The sequence below is a fragment of the Cydia fagiglandana genome, chromosome 14, assembly GCF_963556715.1.
Source record: "Cydia fagiglandana chromosome 14, ilCydFagi1.1, whole genome shotgun sequence".
Classification (NCBI taxonomy): Eukaryota; Metazoa; Arthropoda; class Insecta; order Lepidoptera; family Tortricidae; genus Cydia; species Cydia fagiglandana.
This window is the reverse complement of record NC_085945.1, coordinates 5,231,486-5,252,310: the sequence shown is the minus strand read 5'-3', so window position 1 is coordinate 5,252,310 and position 20,825 is coordinate 5,231,486. Positions and strand designations below refer to the sequence as shown.

General features: G+C 41.1%; 2 protein-coding genes across 2 annotated transcripts in view; one reads left to right on the top strand and one right to left on the bottom strand.

The window, feature by feature from the left end:
- Positions 1 to 8,022: 8,022 nt before the first annotated feature.
- The window catches only part of LOC134670986 (uncharacterized), a 139,663-nt gene continuing 126,860 nt past the window's right edge, over positions 8,023 to 20,825 (bottom strand). Inside the window, exons 2-3 of the mRNA XM_063528807.1 lie at positions 9,009 to 10,211; positions 8,023 to 8,153 (exon numbers count right to left, since the gene is read on the bottom strand). Coding sequence (XP_063384877.1) covers positions 8,023 to 8,153; positions 9,009 to 10,074 — 1,197 coding nt within the window. The 5' untranslated portion in view covers positions 10,075 to 10,211. The remainder of the gene's footprint in view (positions 8,154 to 9,008; positions 10,212 to 20,825) is intronic.
- Positions 18,698 to 20,656, top strand: LOC134670508 (putative nuclease HARBI1). The gene is made up of 2 exons (XM_063528322.1): positions 18,698 to 19,101; positions 19,657 to 20,656. The coding sequence occupies exons 1-2, from the start codon at positions 18,881 to 18,883 to the stop codon at positions 20,546 to 20,548; spliced, it is 1,113 nt and encodes a 370-aa protein (XP_063384392.1). The 5' UTR covers positions 18,698 to 18,880; the 3' UTR covers positions 20,549 to 20,656.

The window sequence follows — 20,825 nt, the reverse complement described above, 5'->3', positions numbered from 1 at the left end:
CATGTATCATCGCCATTTCTCGCACAAAGTGACTAAAGGCTTTCATTAACACGCTTGCACCCGAATCGGCTAACTAAGCTGTTCAAAAATTCCATCTATAAGTTGTTAAACAGTCACATTCTTCTATTTCTTTGTTTATATGACTTTAGTTGATTTAGTGCTCGTTTTTCTAGGATTTTACCCCTTTTCATGGACTTTGCTTCTGGTGCTTAGCATCCTCCTCGTATTTCTTCAACAAGACTACCGTGGGGACACCCCACGCAATGAGCAGATTCAAAAAAATTTGATCCAGTGATTTAGCCTTGTCGAATGGAATACCTTCGCTTTGAGTTCACGTGCCGTTCACTTTCTTTTATTTTTTTTTCTTTATTGTTTTTTTTTTTTTTTAAATTATGAATGGGCTTACTCATGGCCACAGACTAGCCGAGGCGTAGACGTGGCCTACGATGGAGCGAGCTCGCCCAGAAGGTGCCTGTTCACTCTTGATTTGAAGGTTGCCGGGTTATAAGAACACGGAAATATAGACACGGAATTCCATTCCTTGGCAGTGCGCATAAGGAAAGTAGAAGCAAAGCGCTTCGTGCGAATTGGTGGAATATCTACCAAGTAAGGATGGAAACCGGCCGTGCGTCTAAAAGTCCGATGGTAGAATGGGGACGGTGGAATAAGCTCGTGTAGCTCTTGGGCACACTCCCCGAAGTGCAACCTGTAGAATACCGACAGGCTGGCGACTTTCCGCCGATGGGCCAAAGACTGAAGCTTAGCCGTTAGCTTCTTGTCGCCAATCATCCTCCTGGCTCTGCGCTCCACTGAGTCCAAAGCGGCGAGTTGGTATTTAGCTGAGCCATCCCACAGGTGGCTGCAATACTCCATACACGACCGGACTTGAGCTTTGTAAAGTGTTAGAAGCTGTCCAGGTGTGAAGTACGCTTCACCTTATTTAGGACGCCCAGCTTTCTGGCCGCAGTTTGTGCTTTAGACTCAATGAAGCTGCCGAAGCTGAGGACTGAACTCAGCTCCATGCCGAGGAGTTCCAGGCTGTCGGCAATAGGTACAGATGCACCACGGAAAGAAGGAGTCAGGTCGAATGGACTCCATTTTGCGGAAAATAGACACGTCTGCGTTTTGGAGGCATTGAACGTGACCAGATTGTCATCACCCCACTGGGAAACGAGACTAGGGGTCAAGTTCATTCGCTCAACCATGGCCTTTCTCTGTGAACGTATATCCTCCCTGCTGTCCCCTGCACTAGCCAAATATCTCTCTACAACCGTACTGTCATCTGCATAACCTACAATGCTGGGTTGCAGCATGTCGTTAATGTGGAGCAGGAAAAGGGTTGCGGAGAGAACAGACCCCTGAGGAACACCGGCGTCAATGGCCATGAGGTCCGAAGAGCAGCCATCAATAACTACACTGATCGACCGTTCACTCAAGAAATCAGATAGCCAGCTACAAAAGTCAGCAGGGATGCCGTATGCAGGAAGCTTGCTAAGGAGACTTGCGTGCCAAACCCTGTCAAAGGCCTTCGAGATGTCCAGTGAAACAGCAAGCGCTTCACCGTTCCTCTCGATGGCCTCGCCGCAGCAGTGCGTGACATACGCTAAAAGATCCCCAGTAGACCGACCTCGGCGAAAGCCATATTGACGGTCACTGAGCAGATCATTTGCTTCGAGGTATGCCAGCAGCTTGCCGTTAAGTACCCTTTCCATGACTTTACAGAGCATGGAGGTAATGGCGATTGGTCGGTAATTGCAGGGATCAGCACGACTACCCTTCTTGGGTACTGGCTGCACGTTTGCAAGCTTCCAGGATTTCGGCACCGTTCTTGTTTGGAGAGAGAGGCGGTACAGGCGTGTCAGTACAGAAGACAACTCAGGCGCACACTGCTTTAGTACACGTGCAGGTATACCGTCTGGTCCATTGGCCTTATTCACGTCAAGATTCTGCAGAGCTCGGCGTACCTCTTTTTGATGAATAGCAATTCTCTGCATTGAGGTAGCGTAGGTGGAAGTTTTGAGCCTGCGTCTAGACGTGAATTGCTCGCAAACAGAGAAGCAAACAAGTTTGCTTTCTCTGTCGCGGAGTGGGCCAGTGTCCCATCAGGTTTCTGCAGAGGTGGCAATGTGGGTCGGCAAAAGTTGGATTCGACCGCTTTCGACAGGGACCAGAACCGCTTGCTACCAGGAGGGTAGGAGGCGAGTTTGGCCCCTATTCGACTGACGTGGTCGAATCGAGCCTTTCGAAGCACCCGTTTGCAGGACTTGGCAGCTGAGTTAAAGGCTTTTTTCCTCGCGCGAACCCTCTGTGCTCCAGCTTTGGTATCGCGGGCTAATACCCAAGCCTGGTATGCAGACTGCTTAAGGGCCTCGGCTCGAGCACAGTCCGAATTGTACCATGCTCGGGTCTTGTGATCGAGCGGTAGGTCGGAGAACGGAATGAAATATTCCATTCCCTGCCGAATCACATCCGCAACAGCCTCAGCAGAACACGAGGGGTCACCCGAAGAAAAACAGACCTGCTGCCAGGGGAAAGACGCAAAGAAATGCCGCATCTCATCTCAGTCCGCCATACTCTCCTCGTGCCCCTAGGGCAGAGATCAGGAGGAGAGTGGATCGACACGGATTTCACTAGACAGTGATCGGACGATCCTAGCGGAGCTGAGACCGAAACCGAGTGCGTCTGGATCAGTTGTCAGCAGAAGGTCAAGGCAATTCGGTGTATGGTCGGTAACATCCGGTATCCGCGTCGCAACATTTACCAGCTGGGTAAGGTTTAGGGATACAGCAAATTTGCGCGCTTCCCTCCCAGCGTGGCAAGTATTCTTGAACGGGAACAGCCACTCCTCGTGGTGGGCGTTAAAGTCCCCAAGGAATACGAGTTGAGCCGCAGGGTACCGCTGTTGGGCTTTATCTGCCATCTCAGTAAGGTGGTCAAAGAGCCTAGTTGTCTCCTGGTTTCCGCTGTGCGATCGGTAGACACAGGCATACAGAGTTTTCTCTGAGCCCGAGTCAACCATAATCCACAAAGTGGAAAACCCGGCAGCCTCAAAGCAACGGAGACGCTTGCAGCAAATGTCATCGCGGGCGTACACACAGACCCCAGCACGTGCTCTGATCTTATGGTCCAGTGAGTAGCCTGGGTAGTTGAGGTACGACGCGTCCGCTGGGGTTTTGATTTGCGTCTCCGTCAAAAAGAATAGGTGCGGTTTTTCGGTTTCAAGATGGTGGTGGACCGGATCGATATTTGAGTGCAACCCCCTGATGTTGGTGAGGTGCACTTTCAATGGGAGGAAGTGCAGCCGGTGTTTAACCCTATTCTTTTTTCTTTTCAATTTCATATTTGTGGAGTGTGGGATGGGTGAAAAAATGCCTGTCGAGGTGTTGCGTTTACCAATTGGATCACTTGAGCTAATCCGGACAATGAGGAGCTCACTTGGAGACTGCGGGGACGCCCGAGCCCCCCTGAAATAACCCACCGGGTCCTCCCGTCCAGTCGCCAACTGGCACGGTGGAGCTATTCCAGGATTTTTCGCTAGGTGGCGGGGCAGCCTCTCGCACGTGGCTGTCGTACAATTGGGCTCCCAACTTCCTGCGGTCGGCCACCGGCAAGACCGTGCCTCGGATCCCGCTACCCTCCAGCGTGAGCCGCTCGGCCCGACGTCACTCAGGAATCCAAAAACCGGAATTATGAAACATAACTGACAGCCAATCATCCCCCAAAGGCTGCATTGTATGCTTTACTAAATATTTTAAATTTGTTAAAAGTTGGTCTATTTTCCTTTTCCAAAAAAGAGTGCGCTTTAAGTTGGGTTTCGTCAAGTAGCAAGTAGTATATTAAAAGCTTTGCCGGCATCTGTATAAGAAATACTTTCCTCTGACATAATTAATTTAATGGATTTCTGGCGACAATGTTCGGGATAAGATGGGTGAGTTGCTGGGTGGGGGCCACTACACAACGAGCAAGAAGCCTACTCCGTCGGAACTGTGCAGCCAGCGCTTTCGTGAGGCTGAGCACACACCATCTGGGACTGCCTTAACGTGGCCAAACCTACAGCAATGGGAAGGCGATAAATCTCCACAGGCAAAGCGGTGTATAGTTGTATACACAGAAAATCTTCTGTTAAATTTTGACCCGTAAAGGTGAGAGCGACAGACTGGGTAGGGATCCACTTAGTTGTGCCGTCATCAATAACTTTTCTATTTAGGCGACGAGCTTTTATGACTTGAATGCCCTCTGAACATTCAATGGGGTTGGCAACTGTCAAAAGTTTGCATAGATGGCGCCAACATAGCTTTCTCCTAGTTGAAGCATTTTTGTATGAAGAAGAAGCGAATTAATTTATTTTAATCATGCCGAGGGCGTGTGAAGTGATGCATTGTAAAGAAATTGGTGGGCATAAATTTCCTGATGACGCTCGTTTAAGAAAGTTATGGCTAAAAGCTACCAGACGACCTAATTTAAAACCCGAAAAGGGTTCGAGGTTATGCTGCAATAGTTTTTTATACACAGACTACTCGAAATCATCGTTTTTCACAGGTAAAATCGATAAAATAGAATAGAATAATTGTGTTTTTTTTTACTCAATTTATTGACTTCCATATTTGTGCAGCTTAATATCTACTTCATATTGTAATGATTTCATGGTCTTTTTACAATAACCTTTAACATAGGTGAAGTCTCCAATATTTGAGGCTCTGGCCAGGGTTAAGTAGCGGGACTCGCACATAGATTTAGCTTTGTCTAATTTTTTGTTGGCAAAAGCAAACCCAATCAGAAAGGAAGTACCGCAGCTGTATTTCTACACTTCCAATGATAGTTTATTACTTTTTGATAGTTTACTACATTTTGAAATAAAAATATATCTATTTATCTTAAGAACCCTAGAAAATATTCAAAAAGTTCCTATAGAATTTGTGAAAATATTAAAATCCGCTTAATGCCCGCGGTGCCACGGTAGGCTTGCACCAGGGATCGGCTTTAAGCCCTCGCCTCTTCCTGCTTGTTATGGACGCTCTGTCGTCAGACATACAGGAGGAGGCACCCTGGTGTATGCTGTTTGCCGATGACATTGTGCTTGTTGGTGAAAACGAACTTGAGGTGCAGAGCAGACTTGAGAAATGGCGGCAAAAATTGGAGAATGTTGGCCTAAAGATCAGCAGATCTAAAACGGAACACATGTTCTGCGATTTTGGCGGGCTCTCCAGTTTTGCTGCCATAGAACTCGACAGCGTTACACTGCCGGTCTGCTCCGACTTTAAGTACCTCGGTTCGCTCGTACAGTGCGATGGCGATATTGACCGTGACGTGAAAAACCGGATTAGCACAGGATGGATGAAATGGCGACAGGTCACGGGAACCATTTGCGACGCCCGAATGCCTCTTCGGTTGAAGGGTAAAATTTATAAATCAGTCATAAGACCTGTCGTCATGTATGGATCAGAGTGTTGGGCCCTAAAGGTGACTGATGAAAAGAGATTGCATGTAGCGGAGATGAGAATGTTGAGATGGATGTGTGGCGTGACGAGAATGGATAGGATAAGGAATGAGTATATAAGAGGAAGCCTGAAAGTTGCACCCATAACAGAAAAAGTAAGGGCAAATCGCCTAGCGTGGTACGGGCATGTGATGCGGAGGGATGAAAGTCATGTGACGAGAAAGGTATTACGAATGAATGTGGAGGGAAGTACGAGGAAAAGGTGGATGGACTGTGTGAGAGATGATATGAAACGAATGCAAGTGAATGATGAAATGACGGGCGACAGAGAGGTGTGGAAGAGAAAGACATGCTGCGCCGACCCCAAGTGAATGGGACAAGGGCAAGAGAATGATGATTAAAATCCGCTAAATGCATCCGTTGTTCTAGAAGTTTCTACGACTCCAAACTGCATTAAAACGAACCGTATTATCATAATGATAGGGTCTATTTCCATTTACTTTACATCACCTCGTCAATTTCTAGAAAGTTAAAATATTTCAATAAAAGAAGTTTTCAAGTTATAAAAAAAACCCGGCAGGTTTATAGACACAAGAGATCATGCTAGAGAGACAATTACAAAGGTATCGTCCAGTAGTGCTGGATCATACAGTCTGATGGGATCAGAGGCAGAAGTACTGCTGCTGTTTAGGGAAGGCGGATCTGAAGGGGGAATGTAATAGTGAGGAAGATTGCAAGTGGGAGCCACTATGGCAATGGGGAGGACTCTAGGAGTTTGGGTAGACTTATTGAGGGAAGGGTGAGCAGCATGATTTAAAGGGGAAATGGAAGTAAGAAATATTATTTTTACTGGGGATGTTTGCGTGGAGGAATTGAATTTAGGGACAGAAACATCGGAACGGCAGCCGCTGATAATTTCTTGATTCTAAAACAAAAGGGAAACAGAGGGGTTGAAGATCAAAGGCATCTAAAGATTGGCACTGATTTATGATAAAAAATGTTAAAAGGTTTTGAAGAATCTCAGTATGGACTTACCTTTTTAAATGTCCAAAGACAGGGCGAGTCACAATTGAGAATATTTTATATTCTTTAATTTGTAGAAATAACGAGAATTAACAAGATTTAATATTGAATAAGGTTGTGCATGACCTTAAGCAAAGCTAAACCTACAATGCACAATCATGCTCGTTAATAGTAAACATTACTAAAAAATTGAGGTTATGACAAGTATTGGAAGAACTCTTGGGAACTTAAGATAATGTGCAGTTTTTTTGTTTTATGGTTAAAAGGCGTAAATAAAATTAAAACGTATGCCTAAATCTATCCAATAAGACCACACATTGTGTCCTGGAAACCGTCCATAGACCCCACATATGGGCCCATGTATAGGCCCGTCCATAGGCACACATATAGGGCCTAATGGCTGGAGTTTGTGCGAGCAATGCGGAAGAAATGAGAGCAAAGTAATGCCATTCTCTTTGCAAAAATCCAGGGTGTTGATATGGCCATGGGAGGTGTCGTGACGTACGCGATCCTCAACAAAATAGCAGGTAAGTGTATGCCTTGGACAGTTTTAATTGTTTATACTGGCAGCACTGACAGAATGTTTAAAAACGGTTAACGAATCTTTCACAGTAGGAGGAAGAAGACGTTTTTTCCCAACGGAACAATGTTCGCGTGGCGGGAAGTAAGTTGGATAGAAAGAAAGAAGACCTGCGGGTTTAAATCGGTGAGTGTTAGAAATATAGTCTCATCAGTAATTGGATTAGAGAGATGAAAGGATAATTAAGAATGAGAATTAGAATATAAACAGCCAAGAATAAGCCAAAGGGCTGTGAGTGGACAGGGTCGGGCTATAAGGGGAGTTGTGGAGGTCCGCGGCGGAGAAAGAATCTCCGCCAAACAATCAGAATAGAATGTAGGTTGTATTAGAATCTAGAATGAGCATAAATTTGGAAATCACTTCATGTCTCTCACTTCCCTTTCCGCTGGTAGGCAGTAATATGTAGTGCAGCTGTGGAGATTTTTTCACTACTACTTGGAACGCTTTCTTTCGCACTCTCCATTGCTGTAATAATTTTTTTGAGACCGCTTCGTATATTATCTATGTTGTCTGTCAATGTTAATAGGTGCAACTCATAAACTACCTTCTCAGGGAATTTGGATAGTATAGCCGATCTTAAAGAGGATCCGATGTAAGTAATAGTCTGTGGTAGATATCGAGGTTGCACTCTTCCCTTCAAAACTTCCTTGCAAAGTTCAGTCTATATGCTCGAAAATGTTTATTTCGGGCTTCTGCCTCGTCCGAAAGTTGGCCGATTGGTAATATTGCGTTTTCGATTATATTTGCACCGTGCAATAGTATCTTATAAATGCATCGTCGACCATTCTCTTTAACGTACAACTCTGCCGTGGCATATGCGTTGTATTTGACGACGTCAATTTTGTGCCCACTAGAAATTGCTTCGAAAATTACTTTGCACCTGTGAATAAATTCATGGTTAATCCCTGTAATATCAGCAGCCAATTCGGTATATTCAAAAAATCTTCTTGTATTACCGTCGTTGGTATTGCCGAAGTTTGCTTTAAGCATCCCTATCTATCAACAGACCAGTTTTTGTCCTGAATCTTTCCTGGATTTCCAATTTTCTTTTCTCTAATTCTTTCTCGTCCTGTGTTTTCCTTTCTCTGTGTTCCTTCACAGGTAGCCTATAGGCTAAATGCAGAATGCTTTCAAAAATGCGTATATTCTGGCATGCAACACTGTAACATTGCAACAACAATTACCTAGTCGTCCTCCTCCACAACAACAATTAGTCTTATTAGTTATCCTCTGACCTTTTATCACTTTTATCAGAGCTCGCGGTAACAAATAAAAACGAAAAAACGCATTTTAAGGTGGTGAATTTCGATTTCGATAAGAGACTTTTATAAGTATTACAATGCTGCTCAGTGTCCGAAATATCAATACGCTGAAGGCGCATTTATATACACCCTGAAATTTTTATCGTTTTGTTCCCGAAGCATAGAGGTTAGGTATCGATTATACAGTCAAATAAAATTGTCAAAAAAAATCTAGCTCTTCAAATGAAAAAAATAAGCAAGTGAAAAATCAGTTTCACGAAATGAGTAAAACACGTAGTAACACCGCTGACGTCACGTCGAAAAAGTCATAACCACCGCGTTGCCGCCTGCGCTAGGAACCGGCTATGTACCTAATCGTGGCGCCGCCGTACGAATGTTTAGTGGTATGTACGTAAGATTAAGGGTTACTGTTAGACTTGCTTTCAATCTTTCCTTCATACTTTTATGGGCTTAGGACCATCATAACCTAACCTACTTACCCTGTTGTATCGGTATTTTAACGTTTTAATAAAATAATACAATTAGAATCGGCTAGGTAGGTATAAGGTATTATGGCGTATTTAAAAGATTGAAATCAACGCGTATTTACTATAATTTTAATAATCAAGTACCTTCTTGGATTCGGTCGGTGAGTACCCTTAGTTTTTAGCTATGTACACAAATCACACACGGTAACGCAATAATTGTTCAAAATGTTGTCCATTACGCTGAATGCAAATGTGTGCACGTCTTACTAAATTGTCTTTAAGCTTACGTAAAGTGTCTCTGTCACGTTTCACAGTCTCGAAAGCACGAATTATTTTTTGTCTCAGTTCATCGCGAGTTTGAGCTTCCTCGGTAAAAACCAGTCTTTTCACTTGCGACCACAAAAAAAAATCCATTGGCGTTAAATCCGGACTACGTGGAGGCCAGGCCACTGGTCCGCCGCGCCCAATCCAATGGTCTCCAAACTCTTCGTCCAGGTGCCTCCGCACTTCCAGCCGATAATGGGCCGGGCATCCATCGTGCTGATAAAAAATATCGCGTAAATAAGCGATGGGCACATCCTCCATTAGATTTGGAATCACCTCCCTCAGCATTTCCAAATAATTGAGGCCATTCAAATTACCTTCAATGAAATAGGGTCCGATGATTGAATCGTTAATTATCCCAGCCCATACGTTAACACTGAATCTCACTTGATGGCACGATTCACGAATGCAGTGCGGATTATTAAACGCCCAAAAGTGTTCATTGTGTTGATTGTAGAGCCCCACACGTGTAAACGTAGATTCGTCCGTCCACAATACGTTTACGTTTTGATGCTCTAAAATCCACTGACAAAACGCTATCCTAGCAGGCCCGTCGTTCTCGTACAAAGCATGCACTTTGCGAAAGTGAAACGGGTGCAGCCCTTCGGAGTTTAATATCTTCCAGACATAATACTGACTGACAGCAAATCTCCGAGCGGCCATACGTGTGCTTCTCATAGGGTGCCGCTCGAAGTATTCAATTATGTCTTCCTCGAGCTCCGCCGCGTAGTGTGGTCGACCGCGTGCCTGCGCGTGTGCAGGAGTACGGAGTTGGCCATGGTTCAGGAGCCGCTGCCTGACAGCCAAAAACGTATTAGGGGCCGGAATTTGTGGTTCGGCAATCCCCTGCGCACGTAAATGGTTCAAATTTTCAGGCTGCGCATACAGTATCCGGGCTTGGTTCATGTTGAAACCAGAACGTACGTAGGCATCCAGCATGGCAACGTATTCCACGTTGGAATACTCATAATTACGATCCATTTTTTTACACACAGAATCTTATACGAGTGAAATTCGTTAGCATTCGCTTGTAACAATAACATTTGACATTGACACCAAACATTGACTTATCAACTATTAGACCGATGACATCAAGTTGATTGGTGTCATCTCGTTACCTTATGGGCGTACTTCTTGAGATTAAAAAGGTAAGCATTACTTTTTACAAGTCCTGCTCAATTACCTCCATCTAGCTCTATCTGTGACACCAACCCTGGACAAAACCGCAACCGTTTTTCAAGTCTGATGACTCACACGACAGCTAATTTATGAATTAACATGGCGGTCATCGTTTTTGGGCGATTACGAAAAGTAAAGTTTTAAAATATTTTTTTGCGGTTTTTTAGGTCGAGGAAAAATAAGGTGATATTTTTTTTCCTCTAATCTGATAATTAGTTGATAATTTGAGATGAATTTTAAAAATGAGTCAAGTAGCCTATTGGTGACTAATTGCATCGCGACTGGTGTTTCGTGGGCGACGGGGCCGTGCAGGGGTGAACTGCGCAGGTGACGGCGGGACGTGCGGGGTGCGGGAGGGATAGCTCCTTAGAAAATCAGCACGAATGAAATCGCGGCGGCGGCGACGGTTTGAGGCGGCATTTTTCTGTGTTACTATTTATTCTCACGGCTTCGAGTTCTGTATGGGTATATCCATGACAGAGAGTAAAAAACTTCGTGTTTTTTTTGTGGGTAAATCAATACATTTTACTGACAAATTGTGTCTTGACATTATAAAGTAATGTATAAAAAACGCCTGTCACATATGTGTCACTGTGTTCTTTGAATATAACGCATTAAACATTATCATTCGATTTTGTAACAAAACTGGGTGAAAAACGGACTAAAAGATTACAAATTACCTAAAGTATTAATAAAGGATTCGGTAAGTACTTCAATGTTACTTCTAATACTGTTATTGCTGTATGTAAAACCATAAACGGATTATTTTTTTTGAAACTGAGCATAAGGCTATAGCAGCTGGAAAGTCTATAGTCGTTATTTGAAACGAAAGTTACCATTATGCATTGTTTTTCAATTATATTAAGTTATATTAAACTGACCTTAATAACTCTCACGCAACTCTTTCATATCGTTAAGGCGAATGATATTGCGTTATTAATTTGCTACTTATAACAAAAGTATATTTTAAATTCACTTTTAAAGTTTGTAACCCAAGTTACCGGTAACTTGTGTTACCTCAATGTAACAACAGTTACCTTAATAATATGATATTTTTAGCAGTTAAAATGCCACTCAGTGCTGCTGAAAAGATGAAGAGAAGAAGGGAGAAGTTAAAGGAAAACGGTCAATATGAAGAATATAAAAAAAAAGTAAACGAGGCTGGGCGTAAAACAAGACAAAAGAAGAAGGAGAAATTCAAACGTTTACCGCCATCAAAAAAAGCAAAAGTAATTAAAGAAAATCAAAGAAAGGGTGGCAAAACATCGACTTTTAAAAAAACAGATTAATCAGCAGACTCTGAATGACACTTCTATCCGTTTTACCCCACAATCGCTTGGAAAAGCCGTAGCTCGTGCCCGTAAGGTATTACCTACTTGTCCCATGAAAAAACGATTGGTGCTTGAAAAACTTTTGGCTGAGTGCCCAAAGGAAAACGCCGAACTTTCACGTGGTGCATATGGACTGGACGGAAAAATAATAAATGATATACATACATTTTACCAACGCGAGGGCATAAGCCGCCAAGCTCCTGGGTTAAAAGACTATATCACAGTTGGAAATGAAAGAGGAGAAAAAGAAAAAATACAGATCCGTCATTTGTATTCCTCAGTGAGTGAAACCTATGGTCTATTTGTGGAAGAGTTTGGCAACATTGTAGGACGTAGCAAGTTTGCTGAGCTTCGACCAAAACATGTTTACCTGTCTAATAAATTGCCACATAATGATTGTCTATGCAAATACCATGAAAATTTCTCTCTGGCAGTTAATTCATTGCATCACGTGATAGGAAGTCCATACTACGATCATAATTTTTTAAATGGCTTCATTTGCACAGTTCCAACAAGAGCATGCTGGTTGAAAGACTGTAACAATTGCAAGGAAATGCTTAAAATTAAACTTAACGAGTATTTGGAATGTTGCGAAAACGTGGGTCCTGAGGTCGAAACTAGCTGGTTTGTATGGGCAAACCACAACGGCAAACTTAGTAAAATTCAGGTAATGGGCACAGTAAATGAATTGATCCAGCACATAGTCGAAATGGGTCCTAAGTTTTTTGAACATGCTTACATCAAACGGAATCAGGCGTCCTCCTACCATAATCACAAAACTGAAATTTCTAACACAACTGATTTTGAGAAAGTGCTGATTCAGGTGGACTATTCTGAAAATTACACGTGCGTAGCTCAGGATGAAGTGCAGAGTTTTCACTGGGTGCAGCCTCAAGTTACTTTGTTTACAGTATCTTTATGGATGACAGGTAAACAACATCCAATTGTTCTTGTGTCTGATGATCGTCATCATAATAAAAAGACAGCAATGGTTTACATCGACCGAATACTAGACGATTTACCAACAGACGTCAAGGAAGTGCAGTTGTGGTCGGACGGCCCAGCTTCCCAGTTTAAAAACAAATTTGTTATCGAATGTATTCAACAGCTGGAAAAAAAGCACAACCTTCACCTGATTTGGAACTACTTTGCCACCTCGCATGGTAAAGGCCCGGTTGATGGAATCGGAGGAGCATTAAAAAGGCTTGTACGTGGAAAGGTCTTGAAAAGGAAAGCAAATGTATTAAATGCTGAGCAGTTTGCTTCAGCTGCTAAAGACTCGGCGGTAAAAGTGGCAGTAGTTCCAACGGAGGAAATTGAAGCAAGAGCAGAACTTCTGAAACTAGAAGAATGCTTTTCAAAGGCTCCAGCTATTCCAGGAGTGTCGAAGTGTCACAAAGTGTTCTGGAAGGATAATAAACTCCAAAAGAGTCTTATAACCAATAATATCGAAGAATAAAACGATAAAAATATTACGGAGGAGAAGTACGAGAACAATCGTCTATTTTTTTTTTAATTTTCATTATTATCAAACTGCACAACGGGACTTAATCGCGTATTTAAGTTTTAAGATTTACCTCCGACGTTTCGAGGACGGCGTTGTCCCCGTGGTCTCGGAGAAGACTGGCTCAAGTTGACATCAACATCTTCTAGCCGCGCGAGTTTTTCGAACTACCCGCACTTGGTCTTGTTTATCAGTTTACACAACACACAGTACACAGTTTACAGGTAGTTGTTTGTGTAGTACAGTAGAAAAGTGCGGGAAGCCATTGAAATCAAAAAACATTGCAATTTTAATCGGGACGAGGGTTTTAAGATCTCATCCACATGGAATCCAGTCATTAGTAAATGTAAGCGGAAACGAATATCGACAGTCGATAAATCGAATATCGTTAGTGTTGTGTGTCGACAGAGTGACATCCCTAGTGCGCAAAACGTTCAAACTGATAAACAAGACCAAGTGCGGGTAGTTCGAAAAACTCGCGCGGCTAGAAGATGTTGATGTCAACTTGAGCCAGTCTTCTCCGAGACCACGGGGACAACGCCGTCCTCGAAACGTCGGAGGTAAATCTTAAAACTTAAATACGCGATTAAGTCCCGTTGTGCAGTTTGATAATGTTTAATAATCGTGAAAGTTTAAATCAGAATTTTCATTATGTTTAAGTTAGTACCTATGCGTACTTAAATAGTATAATTAGAAGTAACAAAAGTTACTATTTCTAGGTAACGCAAGTTACCATACTAAAATATTTTTAAAATTTTTGCTTGTAATGTTTATTATTATTTCTTACCACATTAAAATACTTTGATTACTGACTTAACAGTTTTCATTGAAACAAAACCTAATTGATCGTAAATATCAGAGAAATATTCAATTACAGTAAGGTCTCAAAACGATGTGTCCATTTCGTGTAACACGAGTTACCACTACATTTTAGTGTGAACTTATGTGAGACTATTGTTTGGTTTTTGCTGATGTTAAATTAAACAAAAAGGGCGGTCCGATGTTGTATTTAAACGTACAAAAAAGAATTCGGATTGTTTATTAATGTACTCAAAAAATACATTTGTTTTGCAATGAAAAGTTCTAATTGTAACGTAAGTTATCATGGAATTACCCGTATTATTTTTTATTTATTTGGCAATTTTGAAACTAAGAGCTAGATTTTTTTTGACAATTTTATTTGGCTGTGTAATCGATACCTAACCACTACGCTTCGGGAACAAAACGATAAAAATTTCAGCGTGTATATATATATATATATATATATATATATATATATATATATATATATATAGATAGGCCTGAATTTTATTTACAAGTGGCCAAAGTCATTTGTGTCAAGTGTTTAGAAAAAAAAGTTACTTTCAAACTGTCATTGGGATAAGTCAAATTAATTTGGACCTGCTCGATTTCTAAATAATGAGGCAGTTGCGATAAGCAGCCTGATATAAACGTCATTTGCTTTTCCAAAGCCTAAAAGCGACGGTGTGAACTAAATTTTCTACGCTTATTAGGTGGAAGCGATGCGGAGTCCTCTTCGTCTTCCGAAGACGAGCGAGAACTCTCATTCTGACCTTCGAAATACAGTGAAACCTGGTTAAGTGGGCCCTGGATAAGTGAGAAACCTCTATAGCTGGGACTCATGGTGCGGTCCCGACACTTTAGCACTGAATTACCTCTGTTACTGAGAAAAAACGAACCTCTATAACTGGGATTCGTTGTTGTGATTTTATAGTCACATTTACCTCTATAATTGAAACAGAGAGTGTATTTTACCTCTTTTACTGAGACTATATTTATAAGATTACATTTTCCTAATTGGTTTTTAGAATTTTATAGGGAATTGACTTCTGTATCTGAGATAACGTCAATCTATGACCTCTCTAACTTGGACTTCATTGAAAAATTTCCGTATTCTTACTAACTCTTAGTTTATCCACAAATTCCGCATTTGCTTAATTGTGTCTAAACAACTTTAAGTTTGATTTAGTTAATTTATGTAAGTAGTTAAAACTATCGAAACGAAAGCTGAAATTTTGATAAGTAACACGAAAAAATAAATTTTCATTTATTAAATTTCTAATACGCAATGAAGTCCGTATCAAATTTAATTTAGTTTTGAAATATCTATCCTTTGGAGAATCATTCAAAATAAATTCAAAAAATATTTAAACAGACTTAAAAATATTTAGGGACATGGATTATTTTACCTTATTTATTTTTAAAGATAATTACAAAATACCTTATTAACCACCTCTATAACTGAGATATATCCTCTATTCTCACCTGTATTAATGGGACCCTCTGTAAATGAGACAGAAATTTATTTGTACCTGGCTAACTCTGGGAGCCTGTGTTGTGTTTTCCACTTACACAGGCTCCCAGAGTTAGCCAGGTACAAATAAATTTCTGTCTCATTTACAGAGGGTCCCATTAATACAGGTGAGAATAGAGGATATATCTCAGTTATAGAGGTGGTTAATAAGGTATTTTGTAATTATCTTTAAATGTTTAGGTAAAATAATCCTTGTCCCTAAATATTTTTAAGTCTATTTAAATATTTCTTTGAATTTATTTTGAATGATTTTCCAAAGGATAGATTTTCAATTAAATTTGATACGGACGGAAGACGCAATGAGTATTAGAAATTAATTAAATGAAAATTTGTTTATTCTTGTTACTTATCATGATTTCAGCTTTCGTTTCGATAGTTTTAACTACATAGTAACTAAATGAAACTTGAAGTCGTTAAGACACAATTAAGAAAATGCGAGATTTGTGGATAGACTAAGAGTTAGGAAGAATACGGAAATAGATCAATAAAGTCCAAATTAGAGAAGTCATAGATTGACGTGACAGAGGTAATTCGTATAAAATTCTAAAAAAAACAATTAGGAAAATGTAATTTTATAAATATAGTCTCAGTAAAAGAGGTAAATTACACTCTCTGTCTCAATTATAGAGGTAAATGTGACTATAAAATCACAAAACTAATCCCAGTTATAGAGGTTCTTTTTTTCTCACTAACAGAGGTAATTCAGTGCTAAAGTGTCGGGACCGCACCATGAATCCCAGCTATAGAGGTTTCTCACATATCCAGGTCCCACTTAACCAGGTTTCACTGTATATAGATAGGCCTGAATTTTATTTACAAGTGGCCAAAGTCGATCGGAGGGCTATTACTATACCTGCTTAAATTTTGTGTCAAGTATTTAGAAAAAAAATACTTTCAAGCTGTCATTGGGATAAGTCAAATTAATTTGGAACTGCTCGATTTCTAAATAATGAGGCAGTTGCGATAAGCAGCCTAGTATAAACGTCATTTGCTTTTCCAAAGCCTAAAAGCGACGGTGTGAACTAAATTTTCTACGCTTATTAGGTGGAAGCGATGCGGAGTCCTCTTCGCCTTCCGAAGACGAGCGAGAACTCTCATTCTGACCCTCGAAATATACAGGATGATCAATCTAAATGGGTCAGTATGGAGAAGTCAGAAACTATAAGAGATAGCGAAATCTGTTCTTAGGAACCATGGCTCCGATTTTAGATTTAATAATAATGGCATTAATTTTTTTTTTAAATCTATCATACATAACCGGGATTCGAACATGGTCAATATTCTTGTTGTTTGTTTGTATGGCAACTTTTAAACGATGCGTGATAGGTGGGGGGTTATCGACCAAATATCATAGAGGGCCCCGAGACAAAACAAAGTACATTAAAAAAAATCAAAATGGCCGACTTTTTTTTTAATTTTTTCAAGTTGGTCCGAGCGCGCTGAGATTCGGCATGCGGCGAGCCTGGGGGCCCAAGATTACAATGTCAAAAAAATATTTTTGGAAAAATCCAAAATGGCGGCGGACACGGGCAAAGACAAATTTCCAAGTAGGTTAAGCGAGCCTGAAGGGCGAGCTTCAGGCCGGGAGGCCGAAGGCCGACCCCGGTGGAGGGCCGAAGGCCCGAAGCCTCCACCCCGACGCCCAAAAAGCGACTCCCAATAGGAAAAGTGTTGGGTCGTGTTTAAGCTCCAACTTCCCCCTCTCGTGTGACGCTTCGGGCCTTCGGCCCTACGCAGAGCTCGGCCTTCGGCCTTCGCAAGCCTCGACGCTTCGCCGTGGGGCATTCGGCCTGCCGGCTTCGGTCATCAATACAGTTGACTTGGTAGAACGCTTGGAAGCACCGAATTCACGCAGTTCGGCCTTCGACCTCGCGTTTTGGGAGTAGGGGTGGAGGCTCAGGGCATTCGGCCTTCCACCGGGGCGGCCTTCGGCCTCCCGGCATGAAGCTCGCCCTTCGGGCTCGCTTAACCTACTTGAAAATTTTACTTTGCCCGTGTCCGCCGCCATTTTGCATTTTTCCAAAAATATTTTTTTGACATTGTAATCTTGGGCCCCCAGGCTCGCCGCATGCCGAATCTCAGCGCGCTCGGACCAACTTGAAAAAATTAAAAAAAAAGTCGGCCATTTTGATTTTTTTTAATGTACTTTGTTTTGTCTCGGGGCCCTCTATGATATTTGGTCGATAACCCCCCACCTATCACGCATCGTTTAAAAGTTGCCATACAAACAAACAACAAGAATATTGACCATGTTCGAATCCCGGTTATGTATGATAGATTTAAAAAAATATTGAATGCCATTATTATTAAATCTAAAATCGAAGCCATGGTTCCTAAGAACAGATATTGCTATCTCTCATAGTTTCTGACTTCTCCATACTGACCCATTTGGATTGATCACCCTGTATATACATACACCGTGAAATTTTAGTGGTTGTTTTCCCGCAACGAAATGATTCTGCTATCGATATAAAGTCGATGTGTAATCTTTTTTTTAAATAATGTTAAGAAATGCCAGATTTATAAATGTGTCGAACGAAACTCGAAAGTGACCTAACACCAGTAGTAGCACTGCAGTAGTACCTACCTAATTCTTTTGAGTGAATGAAACAAAATAACCTAAAAAGTAGTTCCATTTATTTTTCCTTCACACATCTTACGTGCACTTAATTTGCAGATCCTTAAAAGTAAACATAACAAGTTAAGATCAAGCTTTTAATGATCAAAAACTTAAACAAACACTTAAACTTCCCGATACCGCAATAATTGTTCGAACTGCAATCCGCCACGTTCAATACACAATCACCTCTGTGCATGTGGTAGCGTTTGAAACTGCCCGTGGTTAAGCAGCCGCTGTGTTGCGGCGACAATTGTTCGTCCGTGTGGAACTTGGGGGTTTAAAATCCCCCGAAGACGCAGCGACTGTAAATGGTCCGGTTCCGCGTAAAGTCGCCGGGCGGCGTGGGAGTCGTAGTTAGCCCTAGCGTACAACTGCACCATCGCGACGTACTCTAAATTAGAATATTCGTAATGTCGATCCATTTTACTAGAAATAGCAGTGATGACATTGACAGGATCTGTTATCACATTAGTTTAATAAGCGAAGAGGATGTAATTATTCGAATTACCAAAGTTGACACAACGTAATGGCAATCATCAAACTAATAAAAAGGTTTTATTTCAACTGTTAATCGTGAAAGAACAGTCTAAGGGTCGAGTTCACCAACAAATGTTTAAATTTTAATCGGTTGTTTAAACAATTAACGACTGATTAACAATATTTTACTGTCCACCACGCACTAACCGTAGTTTATGTGCTGTAATCGACTGTTTTACTTAAACGAAGTAACAGACATAGTTTAAACATAGGTTAGTGTGACATAAAGCTGTGCCCGCGACATTTATTTAGGTTTATTTAAAAACAATTTACAATAAAAAATGGAAGACGCGTTGAATTATATATTTGACGAAAATAATGTGCTCGACGATTATGAAGATATTGAGCGAATATTACGCGCACCTCGTGTATTCCAAATACGGCGCAGTTATTTCGAAGAATATGACGAGAGAGCTTTTTCTACCAGATTTCGTCTATGTAAGCGTAGTGCCTTGGAATTGCTTACTTTAGTTGAAAGAAAGTTGGAATATCCAAGCGATCGGTAAGTTTTTCGACTACATAATTATTAATTATACTAGGTATTTATCAATTCAATAATTTGAGGTTAGGTGAGTACCTACCTGTATAACTCCTACTTCCTAGCATAAATAATGAAATGTTTCATTTATGTAGGGATGATTTTGTGGTTGTAAGCACCTACCTATCTATCTTCTATCTTCTTCTATCTATCTATCTATACATATAATAAACGCGTAAGGGTCGAAAATCTATACAATCGAAATATTAACAAAAAAATTGGCTGGTAGCTCTTAGAAACTATAACAGAACACGATTCGACAATTTTATTTTAGAAGAGTACCATACGTTTCCCAAGAAATCAACCAAATTAGATAGCCTTTAGACTGAGGCCAGCTAAGGGGGTCAGTAGTTTTGTTAGAATGTGTCACCCGAAGCCGAGGAAAAGGGGGGGCTTGGTGAGGTGGGTAGATAGGGATATATTATACTTAAATTAGGGGTGCTTACTGACACACAATTCCACGCAGGCGAAGCTGCGGGCACGGCTAGTAAGTAAATAATTATGTTTGTTTATTTTCAGGAACAATTCTCTGTCACCTATAAATCAGCTGCTGCTCACTTTGAGATACTATGCCACAGCGAGTCACCAGTTAACTATGGGAGATTTTGCTGGTGTTAGCAGACCTACAGCGAACAGAGTAATCCATCGAGTGACTGCTGCACTGGCCTCTTTAAGTAAGGACTTCATACGGTTTCCAGAAACTCCTGAAGATATCAGAGAAACTCAAATGGAGTTCTATAACATTGCCAAATTTCCCAAAGTGATAGGGGCATTGGACTGTACCCATATTAAAATTATTTCACCTGGAGGTAATCATGCAGAAACCTTTAGAAATCGAAAGGGATATATGTCGATAAATGTTCAGGCTGTATGCAATGCCAGACTCATAATCACTGATCTTGTTGCTAGATGGCCAGGTAGTGCTCACGATGAGCGCATTTTCAGTGCATCCCGTAGAAACGCAATATTCGAGATGGGTACATATAACGACTCTCTTCTTGTGGCAGATAGCGGTTACATGAATCGCAGCTATTTGATGATGCCTCTTGATAGAACTCAGACAAATGAAGAGGCATCATACAATGAATCGCAGATAAGGACTAGGAATCCAATAGAAAGGTTGTTTGGGATATGGAAGAGACGTTTTCCAGTACTTGCACTAGGAATGCATGTGCATTTAAAAAACTGCCTACCTATAATTGTTGCCACCGCTGTTCTTCACAATATCCTACAATCCAAAGGAGAAGAATGCCCTCCAGACGACCCTGAGTTGGAACTACCTACTCCATGGGATGGTATTATAGAACAAGGCAGGATAAGAGAGCAGCGGTCTCTTGGTAATGCAAGAGACATTAACCCAGTGAGGAGAAGGTTAATTAATAATTATTTTAAAACTTTACACTATTTGTAGAAGCCTGTATAGTAACGTTATATTATTATTACTATTACAAAATAAAAGCAGTTAAGTATTTTAGCTCCTGTCTTATTTTATTTATTTATCTTATTTAGGAATAAATCAAATCAAATCAATATATTTCGTAGGTAACCTTAGGATTACACTTAAAATACAAGTTCCATCAAACTATATCACAAAAACATGAATACTTTACATAACTTTTGGTACCTACATACATACCTACCTAGTTAAGTATTAAATTTAACTTCTAGTTACAGTCATACCTAGTTAC

What these genes read in the sequence shown, in the direction of transcription:
- LOC134670508 (XM_063528322.1), top strand. Translation starts at nt 18,881, where the DNA reads ATGGAAGACGCGTTGAATTATATATTTGACGAAAATAATGTGCTCGAC. An exon ending in TTGGAATATCCAAGCGATCG is followed by an intron (nt 19,102 to 19,656) that starts GTAAGTTTTTCG and finishes GTTTATTTTCAG; the next exon opens with GAACAATTCTCTGTCACCTA.